The following is a 14,005-nucleotide window of genomic DNA, read 5'->3' on the forward strand; positions in this document are numbered from 1 at the left end:
ACTCAGGGCAAGCGAAAGGTGAAGACACAGAACTTTCACCAAGGAGAGATGTTTCATGTGAAATCAAAAGTAAATGTTGACTTAACGCTTTTTACAGTGTAACCTCCCGTTTGTCATGTATGGTTACGTAAGAGAGTTTGCTTACTGCTGCTGTTATGTATTTACAATTATGACGTTATTTTAACACAAATCGTGGTGTTTTTTTAAACTTAACCAAGTGGTTTTGTTGCCTCAAATGTAACATTACAACGTGTCATTGGGCGTTTTTCGCAATTTTAAAAAAACCTTCCTATTGTAATCCAGTTATCCTGCTTACCAACAAAAACCCCAGACCTGAACACATGTCCACTGCTTAAGCTAAAGACATAAATATTTATAATAAAATAACAATCATTTAGGCCTGTAATCCCCTTTATTCTGTATCTGAAGAAGAAAAGCCCCTTAAAGATAGGGCTATGAGGACATTTTCATCAGGTTGTTCTAATTTCCCTCACTGGCCCACTGCACTAACTGAATATACTGTCAGTAAGTGTCAGTCAGCCAATTAGTCTCTCATTCAGTCTCTCTCACACATTAGGGTAAGTCTGCATTTTACTCGATTTATTTATTGATTCACTGGCTTGTTAGTATGAAATGAATTCTATTACCATATTTGTAATACTATCGACTACTGAAAGGAAACCCTTTTAATGTCGATTTTTTTTCCCCATTTCATTGAACCTAGTCATTATCTAGCATTGCATCTCAAAATGTTGTTGCCCAAGTTCATTCTTATTGACCTGTGGAAACATAGTGTTCCCTTTTTTTAAGACTCACTTGTTGCGCACACTTTTGACCTCAGAGGCACGCTTTGACATTTACTTTTCTTTCTCTCTCTTGCTCTCTCTGAACACATTAAGAACCGTAGTCTCTTTTTTTCCTACTACAAGATCAACAGATTTTACACATAAAGGTCACTGCAGTTGTCATGGTCATTGTCCGAGTGTTCCTCGGAGAAGAGAAAGCCCAGAGGAGGCTTAGAACAAATTGTATGATTCGTGATAACGACTCAACAGTATACGATTTAAACGATGCTAAGAGTCTACAGCCATTGCTAATAGCTTTGTGAAGCTTCACACAGCAGCGCTTTGTGCTAAACGCTTGATTCAGGATGTCAACATGCTCACAATGACGCCGCGAACGTGCTGATCTTCAGCATTGTTTTGCCATGGCCTTTTATGCTAATGTTTGCTTATTAACACAACGTGCTGATGAGGCTGTGATTGAGCTATTTATTAATAAACCAAAGAGTTGGACTAATTCAAATTTGACTCGCCTATCGTGCCTATCACAAATTATGTCAAATTTAATTAAAATCCATCCAATATTTCTCTCAAAAACACATTGACAACAGACCTTCTAAATCAAAACATGGTCATGCGCGGGAGGAAGGACCCCCCCCCATTTTTCCGGAAAAACAATTTTGGATGTTTTAAAACGCGTGTTAACCAGCAGACCGTTTGTATAGAACCATTCATGGTGAGGATCAGCTGCAAGGGCAGCCACAAATCAACCAGTAGACAGAATGGAAACAACATTTTGCTGACATAATTTATAATTGAGCATACACAGATGTGGTTTTGTCATATTGTTTCTCTCAAATCCTCCCAGCAGATGAACGGACTGTTTTATAAAGAAGTGTAACAACTTAGGCAGCAGACACTGCATTCAATCAACAGATCCTAGAGATGCCTTAACAGCTGACCCCCGATGCTAAAATGTGTTATTTTCAGGTGAACTCAAAATCAATGTTTGCTGCAGCTTGTTTAGAGTCCATTTTGTTTTCATGAATAAATGAGTTGCATTGAGTTCAGCATAAAGTGGAGTTGAATTGATATGACAAAAGGTAATTTTGGGGTTTTTTATATACGATGTGAGCGCTGCTGCAGAAACGATCCGTTCAATTTATGATCTCTGACCTAACGCTGTGTATCTGGTCCGTATGCTCTCTGGCGTTCATCATTGTGGGAGGTTGACCCAGTTGTGACCCGCTCTATGCAGAACACAGTCTAAGTCAAGCCAACAAAGACCATTTGTGTTGGGACAGCGTGGTCCGGTAATCAGCCCATGTGTTTGCCCCGCAGCGACACAAGAAGCAGTCCTTGGCTCGAAATAAGTGTTTTTAAATAAACCCTTGTGACGGCACGTTGAGATTAACTGAGGAGTTTCAGTCCGAAATGAGTCATCCCACCATTTGTGTGCTGACATTAAAGTTCGGAACATCTTTGCACAGTGGTGACCTAGATCAGCCAGGACTCACTACAGCGATTATCAGATGACTTGATTGGATGCGCAAAGGCGAGGCATTATCAAGTCTTATGACTCGTGATTTGATTACATTCAATTCTATTCTTTCAAAGAAAGTTCAACAGCTTTCGAAATATAAATTGGAAAAAAGAGCAACTCTTTAATACTTCGATTAATCATAAATCAAATTTGATTTAAAAGCAATCACCCTCCCAATCATTCAACACACTAGGGGTTGAATGAACACACACATTTTTGTCATAGCACACACACACAAGGCTACCTCACTCCCACACACTTAATACTGTCCATGGTTACGTACAGGCTTCCAGCAACCAACATATCATTTTCACTGTCTATCTTTGCTGAGAAAAATAGGCGACACACACAAAGTTGAATATTCCATGAACATTTATTTTACAAAAATTGGAAAACAATGGAATCTATATATCAACATTTTTCCAATTTCCATTGAGTGTAACTAATTTTGGAACAAATTTGAGGCTACAATTGAACTATTTACATTTTTACAACCCCTACTTAAATCCTCCCCTTTCCTCTCCTCTCTGCTGTGTTCAGCAGCCTGCAGCTCAGTCCAAGTTTCACAGAGTTTTTGTCTTGTGTCTGATGGCCTCAGGCTCATGGCTTCCTAGTTGCGCTGAAGAGCTCATCATTTCCTGTTTTTTACAAGATTTGGTTGGTGCAAAGGGTTCATTTGAGCAAGATTTAAATGAGGCTTGTAGGAAAAGATATACATTTTGATGAGATATCTCTCTTTTGGTTACTTTTCCTGTTGGAAGAATCTGTCACACATGATGTGTTAAAGGACCAATGGAAAGTAAAAAATCCAACAAAAACGACTGTTTTTATAGCTTCTGGGTGCGATGAACAGTGTAGTTCTTCCAATTTAAGAAACAACGACACGCTTTTTTTTGTTCCCCAGCTTATTCTTTTTTGCTGAGATCCAGGTTGCTCTGTAATTATACTCAAAATAAAAGCATGGTTGTTGTAGGCTCCTAAATCTGAACAAAATACATTAAATTTACATGACTGGGCATGCTCCTTCTCCCAAAACACATGTACGTCTATACCTCTTTTTCATTCTTACTTGGAGCCAGTAAACAACATTTTTTTAATATGTTTTTTTATTTCTGAAGATATGTTCCCTTACAATACCTGTTTGGTAGAATTATATTTTAAATGGAGTATACCTTTTCATATTTTAATATCGTGGTATAAATCCCATAAACTACAGTGGTATTAACTACATATTGGCTACTCCTAACACACTAACTAAGACTTCCCTGCAGCTGCTATCTGCAAGATCTGATACTGTACAGTGTGTGCTATGTAGATGTTTATGCTGCTGCCAATAATAATACACCCAGTATATCATCTGTATGATGATATTTGATCAATGTTGTATCTTAATGGCTACTTTTTCATTTCACATATGTCTACTCATACAAACACCGGTGATAATTGTTCATGCTGTTGACAGCAATGGTCATCAATATTTGCACAGAACTCCATTTAGGTTCTGTATTTCAGAGACAGACACATGATAAAAAAGAGGAAAATGGCCATCAGCATTCGTGTGTAGAAAACCACATCCTTTGTATGCCCAACATTTAGAGCTTAGGGAATTTCACAATTGGATTTGGATATTTGTTGTCATGGTTTGCTTCAAATTCCTTTCAAAACCGACACGATTGAATAAATTGAGAGGGCGTCACTATTTACAGCCCTTCCACCACTGAAATGCAATATAAAATACAACTGTCTCACAGAACAGGGAGATACAGAGAAATGTGTGTGGGCTTATGAAGCTTTAACTGCATTCATTCGGATTTCTCACACGCCTCTGCTTGATAACGTTATTAACGACAAACATTTATCCATTTTTGGCATTCGTCAATTGATTCAGGATTGTATGAAGATAAGACTTGCGATTCTATTATGGGATGTCACATGACCTTTTTGTCTTTTAAGCCACCTACCACTAACTGTAGCTATAAAAGCATTTCCTGTCTTTCTCTCTTTCGTACACTTTTTAGTTAAAATAAGTAAATTAAGTAAATTTAAAAGTGAATAATTATTCAATTTGAAACCTTACTAATCAACCCTCTTAGCATTTTCACATTGGGAACAGATCGAATTAGTAAAGTATAGTTTCAGGTCATGGATGTGTAGAAAGGGAGCTGATTGCTAACACGTAGCATGTAGCATAAGCTACAGGAACATTTAAAAGAGATAGGCTTCCAGTGCTTGACTCGTAAGCATTTCATTTCATGATAATTGTTGTATATCAAAGAATATTAAATGCAAAATATAATTTTGGAAAGCAGTTACAATTCTGCAATAATAACTACTGTTGTTTGTGTGCTCAGATGTCTCACAAACAAAACCTAAATGTTCCTTTGTTGATTGTATGGACCTTTTCCCACTTCTCAGTAATTTTCCGCCTCTTGGGTTCTGTGGTTGCATGAAAGAACGTTTTTCTTCTTCTATGACCCATGTAAATGCCTTCATGACTATTATTTTGCCTTTTCGTATTTTTATTTTATCCCCCCGGCACTTGTGCGCAGTCAAACCTTTTATAAAAAGCGTCTTTCATTCAGCACGTGGCAAACATCTTTGTAGTGCCCTCTCGCTGTAACGACAAGATTAATCATATCAGAGAGGACGTCTTTCTTTTATCATGACATGTAAAACAGCACACAGTGGAATATAGCCCCAGCCTTGAGGTCATCCTAGTATTTGGAGCAGTGGACAGTCATGTTAGAGCGCCCGGATAACAGCTTGGGTGGCCGGTGTGTTGCTCAAGGGATTTTCGGCAGTAGATGCAAACTGGCAACTCTCCAGCTACCAGTCCACACTCCATTCTTGGTCCGTGTGGCGACTTGAACCGCTGGTTCCCAAGTCCCCACGGACTGACGTACTGCCGATCTGCTCAAATATGTACTGTATATTTGCATAAGTAACCCTTGTCCCTTTGATGTCTGCACATGGAGTGCTCGTTATTCTAACGGCGTATCTTTCCATTGAGATGATGAGATAGTCTGCTTACAGAGTCTCTTTGGACCAGCAGGTGCCGGAGTCCTGCAGCTTAGCTTTGGTGTATCTAAGCAAAATGTCCCTCTGATCCCTTTGGGCAAATACACTGGATTTCAATACAATCACATTTTCTCTTTCAGCTTCATGTCTCGTCAAGGTTTTCATAGCATTTGTAAAACATTTCCATGCATAGCACCCATAACCTTGCCCTTGGCGTACCATCTGCGTTTTCTTAGAATTCTGAACAATTTTCCCTTGTGAAACCACCCTAATTTGCTCTCATTGCGCATTAGCAGCCTGGTTTTCCTCCTAACTACAACTGCAACTGAATTATTAAAAAAGCTTACTTTGGTATATTTTAACCCGGACCCTACTTTCTCATGTTTTTGTGTCTAATTGACTAATGGGGACAACTATTGGTGAAATTGGGACAACAATTTGTGAAATTGGTAAGAAGGTAAAGAAAAAGTATTTTTTTCTCTGTAGGGTTCTTTCCATTATGTTGCCAGACACTTATAATAACCATCTGATCCTGTTGTTGGCAAAAACAAGCACTTTGAGTGGACCTATATTGACGTTGAGGAGTTGCCCCGAGAGATTACATTGCTGCCAATTGAGCGGCTGCCATCTGCAGCATTAATATATAAAATATATATTTTTGAAATGAGTAAAAAAACATATTTTTAGACGTTATGCAACTCAAATCATGTAACAACATGTTTTTCACCTTGCATAATAGTTCATGTCATCCTCAGTGCAGTAATCCTTACTAATCCTCTACTGGTTGACCTGTTCATTATTTAAGCCTTTTAGTGGGGCTTACAAGGATATGGACGGCTCTTCCTGATCATCTTGAAGATAATAATATCCTAAATGAAACTAGTAATTTAAAGTGTCTAAAACTGGAAATTATATCTCAAATACAAAAAGACCAAAACGCTGAAAAGAATGAATAAAAGTTATAGTGATTGTCGTAGCTGACAATAAACTTATCTCGTCCGGAAGTGCACAGAACAAATCCATAACAGACAGTATCCGGATCAAGAGTCAAATACATTACCTTTATGAATATTCTCCATTATTGAAATTAGATTTTTCCCTGTGGGACCTAAAGATGCATTCATTCAGCTGATTGATTTAGTTGGCTGTGGGTCCATCTAACACTTTGATCCAGGAGCAGTTTGTCCTGACATCTCCTGGCCAGACCACCCTGAAATTTTGTATGAATATTCATAGTTCCCATAGGACGTGTTGTGGTGACTGCACTTAAGCGCTACCACCAGGTCAATATTCTCATATGTATCCCTGTTTCAATAATGTTAGCAAATGCCAAGGAATCTATATCTATGCCAAGACTTCCTTTTAAGCGCACTGCTGTTGTTAACATCCTAATTAAGACCTTGAGATGCTAGACTGGAGTTGGAGTTAACCGGATTGTTCCACAAGTAGCAAATTTACAAGCTAATTTTAAACCAATATTTACCTAAATCATCATCAGAATACAGCCAGTGGGTTCCCAGAGTACATTTCGGCCAATGCGTTCCGCCTCTTTGGCGCTACACATGGACTGTTTACCGGATTTCAACCAAAGCCTGATCCAACGAGATCGGTCAACACTACTTGGACTACAAATACAATTCTGTTACCAAAATCTTGTCCAGTTGCAAATTGTTTATTGTTTATTAACTGGATCCCCATTTGCTGACACCTTGGCGGCTGCTAATCTTCCTGGGGTCCACAGAAAGGACAAAACATATTACATACAATACATGACGTGACGTGAAACAAACTGTTAAAAACAGTACAGTCAGAATAATAAAAAATAGTACAATCAAATACAAGTATAGTCTGAGACTAGGATGTATAGTATCCTCAAAGGATCAGGAGTACACAAAGTCAATGGAGTTCTCTCATATGGTCAGTGGCCTCAGGTGAGCCCTTAATCGATTTTTAAATGTGAATTTATTACCTGTAAAAGTTATATGAGGAGGTAGCGATTTCCAAGCTATTATTGAATGGTAGATAACTGTGAGTTGGAGGAGGTTTTCTTCTTTGGGTTGGAGGTATCAAGTGAGTTGAGCTAGCATTCCTCGAATAGTGGCTATGTCTTTAGCATGTGCGTTGTACTTGGTTGAAGAAATATTCAGATTAGATACTACATTTCTGAAAAACACAAAGAGGCTATAGTGGAGTTAATTTTGACTGGGAACCAAGACAAGCAAGTGCATATATGCTATATTTATTCTCATTGAGCACCAATCTGGCAGCCCAGTTTATTTATGTCTTTCTTTGCTGCCGCTGACCATATAACTGGACAGTATTGCAGGTGACAAAAGACCAAGGACTGTAATACTTGACAAATAATCAAGGATGTTAAATAAGTAGAGCACTTTCTAGACATTGCTATGCCCCTTGCCATTTTAGTCACAATGTCGTCAATGTGCTCAGACTACGACAGTTGTTAATCCAAAACTACACCAAATAGTTTGGACTTTTTTACCTTTTCTTTTGCCAAACCTGACATTGACAGATGAAGCTGTGGGTCACCAATAAGCATACCCCTAGAGCCAAACACAATACTTTTAGTTTTGTAAATGTTCAGGGCTAGTTTGTTCACTTTCACCCAATAAGACACTCTCTCTAGATCCAAATTCAGGATGGTTGCAAGTTCATCTTTGTTTGAAGCAGTGCTACAAGGGTTGTGTCCTCTGTATACAATAACATATTGGCATTCTCAATTGCTACATCTTTTGTGAAAATAGAGAAGAGTAAGGGGCTTAAGCAACTTCCTTGTAGAACCCCACAGCTGATGTATCTGCAGTCTGATAAGCTTAGCAATCTCAAGTGGCAGAGTGTATGTATAGGAATTTTGGGATTTGCTTTTTGAAAAGGAGTGACATTTTCTTCCCATTTTGGAATCTAATCACACCGTTTGCAGTCAACTAGTCTGGATGCTTTTTCCCCAAAATATGCCAGGCAGTGGTAGCAAATCTTCAGCAAAGTGAATACATGTAAAAGAAGACCCCCAAAAATTGAACAATCCCTAAGTAAAGTATGGAAGAAGCATACACCAAATTAGTCACTCCCCAAATAAATTTGTATGCTTGCTGGGGAGTGACGGGGTCGGATGCCCAATTTCAACTCTGTACATAATCTCAATTCACGCAGTGATCCTTTCCACGTGAGTTGGAAGAGAAAACAACAACGATAATCGCAGTTACAATTGCTGGAAAGCTTCTTTGCTGTTATTGCCATGACTCAGAATCCGTAAATACCAATTGGCCTCTGAACATGTGAGCGACCGTGTGTACATGCCCCGCTAGGTATTGCAGGATTCCAAGAAAATATTTGGCTCACTACATCCTTGGCTCATGATTATGCAAACTTGCCTTGAGAGGTTTCTGATGTTTATCCCTTTTATGCCGCTTGGGCTAGGCATGCCACATGGCCCTCAGCATGTCAAGCTTTCTAGGGAAAGGGTCCGTATCTGACACACAACACAACTACCAGGGAGTCGCTTGCGTTTGCTGCAAAAAAAGGGGACACTGGAGCCTTGTGCTGAACCCATGAATCCTTGTTGTGTGTGTGAAGAGTGTTCCCGACGTAAAGTCCCATGAAAATACCTAGCATTCACACTAGATAGAACGTCACACAGGACTGTAACGTTCCATGGAAGCTTTACTACAATAATCACTAGTATTGCCTCGTGTTGATGTTCTTCTCCTTTCCCAATTCCCTTTTATGATGTTGTCCCAAGACCTGCCACACGTTTTCCTGCTTTTTAACCTTTGAATACACTGGGAAATGGAGAAAGGGGCTTTCTTTATCTGCACTCCAACACACTGAACTCATCTAGTCCGTTTTCTGGAGGGAGTCCCATTTGATTATTGATGGACTACTATGAAGACCTGAGAGTATCCATGTTTTATAAAATTGCTCGATCAACCTCGGATCAAAAATTGTAATGGTTGTTCAATCTGGATTTATTTATGTTGTCTGATTTTGTCTCCAAATATTGATAAAATAGGCAAAGTGGATTATTTAATTTGTGCAGAAACATTTTTGCATCTGGCTTAAATCATTTTTTTTAGTCATAGTTTAGGCATAGTTACATGCAAGACACAATAATAAAAACCTAAAAATCTCATCCATTCTTAACTTTCAGTCTTAATTTGTGTTGGAGAAACGGTTGTGGAGTTGGTGAGTGGTAGTAAATAATCATTTAATCTTATAATCTAACTTGATCCTTTCACTCTGTTTTTTTTCCGCTTTCTCTGTCTTCCCCTTCCACTCTTTTTCCAACCCCACCTCCACCAACTCCCATCCTCTTTTTCCAACCTCCCCATTCCTGTTTCACGCATGTCGTTCTTTTATCTCCCTCCTTTTATCATTCCTCCCTCTCTGTTCTTTCAGTGACAGGAAAGCCCTTTTTCGTTGTATCTAGCTTCGCCCACCGCTGGTTGTTCGGCTGGGAGGGTTGTCGTTTCTACGGCTGGGCAGGCTTCTTCTTTGGTTGCGGGAGCCTCATCACGATGACCGTGGTCAGTCTGGACCGGTACCTCAAGATCTGCCACATCAGATACGGTACGTCAGGTTCTCATCTAACAGGGTCGCCTTAACATTTGAATTCTATGCACACCCACCCTTTTTGATTTTAATACAAATTACTATTTGTCACAACGTAGACCCAAAACCCACGACTGGAAAATGTATTCTTATATATGGTGTAATTGTTATACTAATTACAAATTAGAATGAAATGAATCCTAGAATCCCTCATCCTGGCCCATGGGTGTCGCATTGTTTTGGCTAATAAAATGACATAAAATACATTTTAATTTCAGTTTGACTTCAGCTTGAGTTTGCTGAAATAGTTCCTAGTTCAGGGACACAACATTCTCATAAAAATGGAAAATGGACCCTCGTGTCAACTAGCCTAATTGAATCAAACACTGTTGTTAACGGATTTAAGTTTCAATCATGATCTCACTATTAGTCCATCATTCTTACTGTCTTTTTATTAGGCACATGGCTAAAACGCCAGCACGCCTTCCTGTGCCTGGCCTTTGTGTGGGTGTATGCAGCTTTCTGGGCCACCATGCCCCTGGTCGGATGGGGGAACTACGCCCCGGAGCCCTTCGGGACCTCCTGCACGTTGGACTGGTGGCTGGCACAGGCCTCGGTTTCCGGCCAGAGTTTTGTCATGGCCATCCTGTTCTTCTGTCTCGTCCTCCCCACGGGCATCATTGTCTTCTCCTATGTCATGATTATCTTTAAGGTCAAGTCGTCTGCAAAGGAGATTTCACACTTCGACGCCCGCATCAGAAACAGCCACAACCTTGAGATGAAACTCACAAAGGTGAGTGAGAGGTTGGAGGGGAAGGTGCTGTTGAAGAAAATAGAGCTTGACAAAGAGAAAAGAAGACATTTCAGTATATTTATATAAGAATTGAGCTAAGGGCAAATCAGTGAACTGAATGCTGCTTGGTGTCCCCTCCCAGGTGGCAATGCTGATCTGTGCAGGCTTCTTAATAGCCTGGATCCCTTATGCAGTGGTGTCGGTGGTGTCAGCGTTTGGGGAGCCAGATTCTGTGCCCATTTCAGTGTCTGTCATTCCCACGCTGCTGGCCAAGTCCTCAGCCATGTACAACCCCATCATCTACCAGGTGGTGGACCTGAAAAATTCCTGTGCGAAATCCTCCTGTTTAAAGGGCCTGAACAAACGCAGGCATTTTAGAAAGTCAAGGTAAACAAAGTGTGTTTTACTTTACAGTCTTTTTTACTGTGACACTGTTGATAATCACAGGCTCATTAGCTAGTGTGCATCACAGCCATTATAACCTGAATCTTCTAACTGTTTGTCTGCTATAACAATCATGCTGCTGCATCTAATTCCACCACATTTACCTCCTTCGTATATGCTATATGTTTGGTATTATTTTAAATAAGATCAAAAGTGCAATTATGTGTTAATTAAGGGGTGACTAGTTCCTGCTTCAGAATCCTTGTTGGATTGTTTTAGAGCTCCATCAAAGTAAGACTGAAGCTTTCCGAGATACTCTGTCTGCTGGTTTTGAATGCATCACTTGTAATGGAGTATTTTTACATTGATGTATTCTTTTGCTCAAGCAGATGATCTGAGTATTTCTTGCACCGCTGCTGGAATATAAATTTTAGCTTTGAAGCTAATTGGTAGGAACTGCTGTAACTTAAAGGTTGATCCCATTATATTACTGTAATATCTGCAATTTAAGGTTGTTGCATAAGAGAGTTCTCAGCATGTAATCACTCAGCACACATAAGCTAAACAATATCAGCATTCTGCAGGTATTATTCCAATAAAAACGGGAACAGAATTTGTGGATAATTACCAGGTAACATTCATTCTTAATTTTTAAACATTACACTGGACACAACAACCGTACAATAATTAACTTAAATAATTAATGTGCTTAGTTTCAAGACCCACATAGACCTATTTTGGTCTTTTTGATGGGGAGATAGCAGGTCAACAGTATTTGCCAAATTAAACTGGTGTCCATCGTTTGAAAACTGTAAACCTGAAGATTAATTTTAGATGCAGCTCAGCAGTGCCTGTCAACTTGTTATAGTTATGAATCAGAAATATAAATTAATTAATGAATCACCTAAGATAAACTGTCAAAGTATAAAAGGGTTTAAAACATTATAATGGAAGTATATGATGGTCATTTATCTTTAGTACGTTTTTTGGGTTGATATGTCTTGTTATACAGATTTGGTGCTGCAGATAAAAAAAAATGTACCACTCAAGAATAGATAAAATGATCAAAATATCTCCAAAGTACCACATTTAGACACCAAGACCTTGAGAAACACCATAGTAAAATACATGCTGTCATTTGGTATCAAACACTTTTGACGTTTAGAGATTTAAAAGAATAACATTTTTCCGGCGGTTGGATGGCGAGTTCTTCTGTTGAGGAAAATACTAAGAAACCTCTTATTATCAATATACCTTGTCAAGCCATACTATATCCTTTGAATGTCTCTAGTTTGTGGTTGTAAAGTTTCATGAATGGTCACAACAGGTCACTTTAGTTAGTGAAGTCAAGTTTAAAAAACAGTCTTACTAAAATTAAAATGGCTACTATGGGTACTAACATCTTCACACAAGAATAACATTGGGCTCATTGGATCCATTAGAGTCTCATCTTTCTAATCAAAACCCAATTTATGCAATTCCAAGAATGTTTTCGGACCCCAGAATGCAGAAACGATTTTAAGAATAGGCGAAAATAACACATTTATACTGCATGCAATAAACTGCATAGATTTTGTCCTAAAAACTGCATGGGATTATCAGTGGGCAGGTCTGTAAAGCCTCGTAGGTACTCATAGAACCCATTTTCATGGACATATCTTGAGGTGAGAGGTCAATGGACCCCTCAGAAAATCGGCATATCAGTTTTTCCTCGCCAAAACTTTATTCTAAGGCATCTGCAGCCTACGAAAGACAGGATCTTGCCGGCGAGCCCACGGGTTTCGTAGGGTTAAACAAACAAATCTAACATGGCTTTTAGTATTACGTCTTTTTTCTTTTTTACTGATGTTCTTGTTTCCTCTTGTTCCTATGTCCCTGCAGGTTCTACACCATCTCTGGCTCGTTAAAGGACAATACACCAGCCAAAGAAGCTCACATCGAGATGTGAGATGGACACTTTAGACTGCCTGACCCTCTTATCTCTCCTACTTTGGACAGTTTGCCTTGTCCCCTGCCCTCTTGTGCCCTACACTCGCCCAATCACACGCTGCCTGTCACCCGCTATGATATCATCAAAAGCTCACCTTGGTTACGCTGCGGTTCCTGAGTTTCCCAGCTTGTTTTTACACCCACGCTGGATCCCCTTTGTGACACGGCTCCAACAGCTCCCCACCCCCCTTCCCCGGAAACACATCTTCCCCACAAGGTTTTGCTTAATCTGTGGAGTTGTGTCGTCTTTACATTCGTTACAACATACAAGTGACGTGTTGTGTGAGCTTCTTGACTGTTTTTTTTTTCAGTATTACAGACATGAATATCTGTAAACAAAAAACCAAACAACACTCATGTTACTGACTGACTTACTACAGCGTTGTTCTCATAATACGGCTTGACTGAGGTTTGAAAAAGTTTCCCTCCAAAATCGAGTCACATCTGGACCTATAACTTTTCATAAATCCAAGTCTTACAAAAGTGTGAAATTGCTATGAAAATTTCAATATATTTTCAACAATGTTTTTGAACCCGAACTACAATTTTTTTTTTAAATCAACCTGACGTAAGCCATGTCAAAACAAGTTTGGGTGTAACCGTAAAGCTCAAAGTTGTATTTTTACTGTTTGTACAGGCTGTTGTCTTTTGTACTCCTTTCACCTGTGGCTTGTATACAGTTGTTATATCTCAAAAAGTTCTTATCAGCAGTTAAACTGCACACCAGGAGACGTTGTGTGACTCTAATCAGTGGAACCGAGACCTAGACAATGCACTTTACTTGCAAAACCATTTAGTATGCATTAATACCAGTTAGTTTCTTTAAAATGAATGGAAAGTCATTCTTTAAGGAACAACTGTGGTTGATTCAGAGACCATTTTCTTCTATCTATTTATTGTTGGTTTGTTGTGCAAGAAATAACTGCATCT

The 14,005-nt window shown here is 39.2% G+C and overlaps 1 protein-coding gene across 1 annotated transcript in view; it reads left to right on the top strand.

Moving 5' to 3' along the window:
- The window catches only part of opn5 (opsin 5), a 40,482-nt gene extending 27,442 nt beyond the window's left edge, over positions 1-13,040 (top strand). Inside the window, exons 4-7 of the mRNA XM_054618933.1 lie at positions 9,757-9,927; positions 10,368-10,702; positions 10,845-11,089; positions 12,968-13,040. Of these exons, the coding sequence (XP_054474908.1) occupies positions 9,757-9,927; positions 10,368-10,702; positions 10,845-11,089; positions 12,968-13,034 (818 nt within the window). The 3' untranslated portion in view covers positions 13,035-13,040. The remainder of the gene's footprint in view (positions 1-9,756; positions 9,928-10,367; positions 10,703-10,844; positions 11,090-12,967) is intronic.
- Positions 13,041-14,005: the final 965 nt, after the last annotated feature.

Source organism: Anoplopoma fimbria, chromosome 18, assembly GCF_027596085.1.
Source record: "Anoplopoma fimbria isolate UVic2021 breed Golden Eagle Sablefish chromosome 18, Afim_UVic_2022, whole genome shotgun sequence".
Classification (NCBI taxonomy): Eukaryota; Metazoa; Chordata; class Actinopteri; order Perciformes; family Anoplopomatidae; genus Anoplopoma; species Anoplopoma fimbria.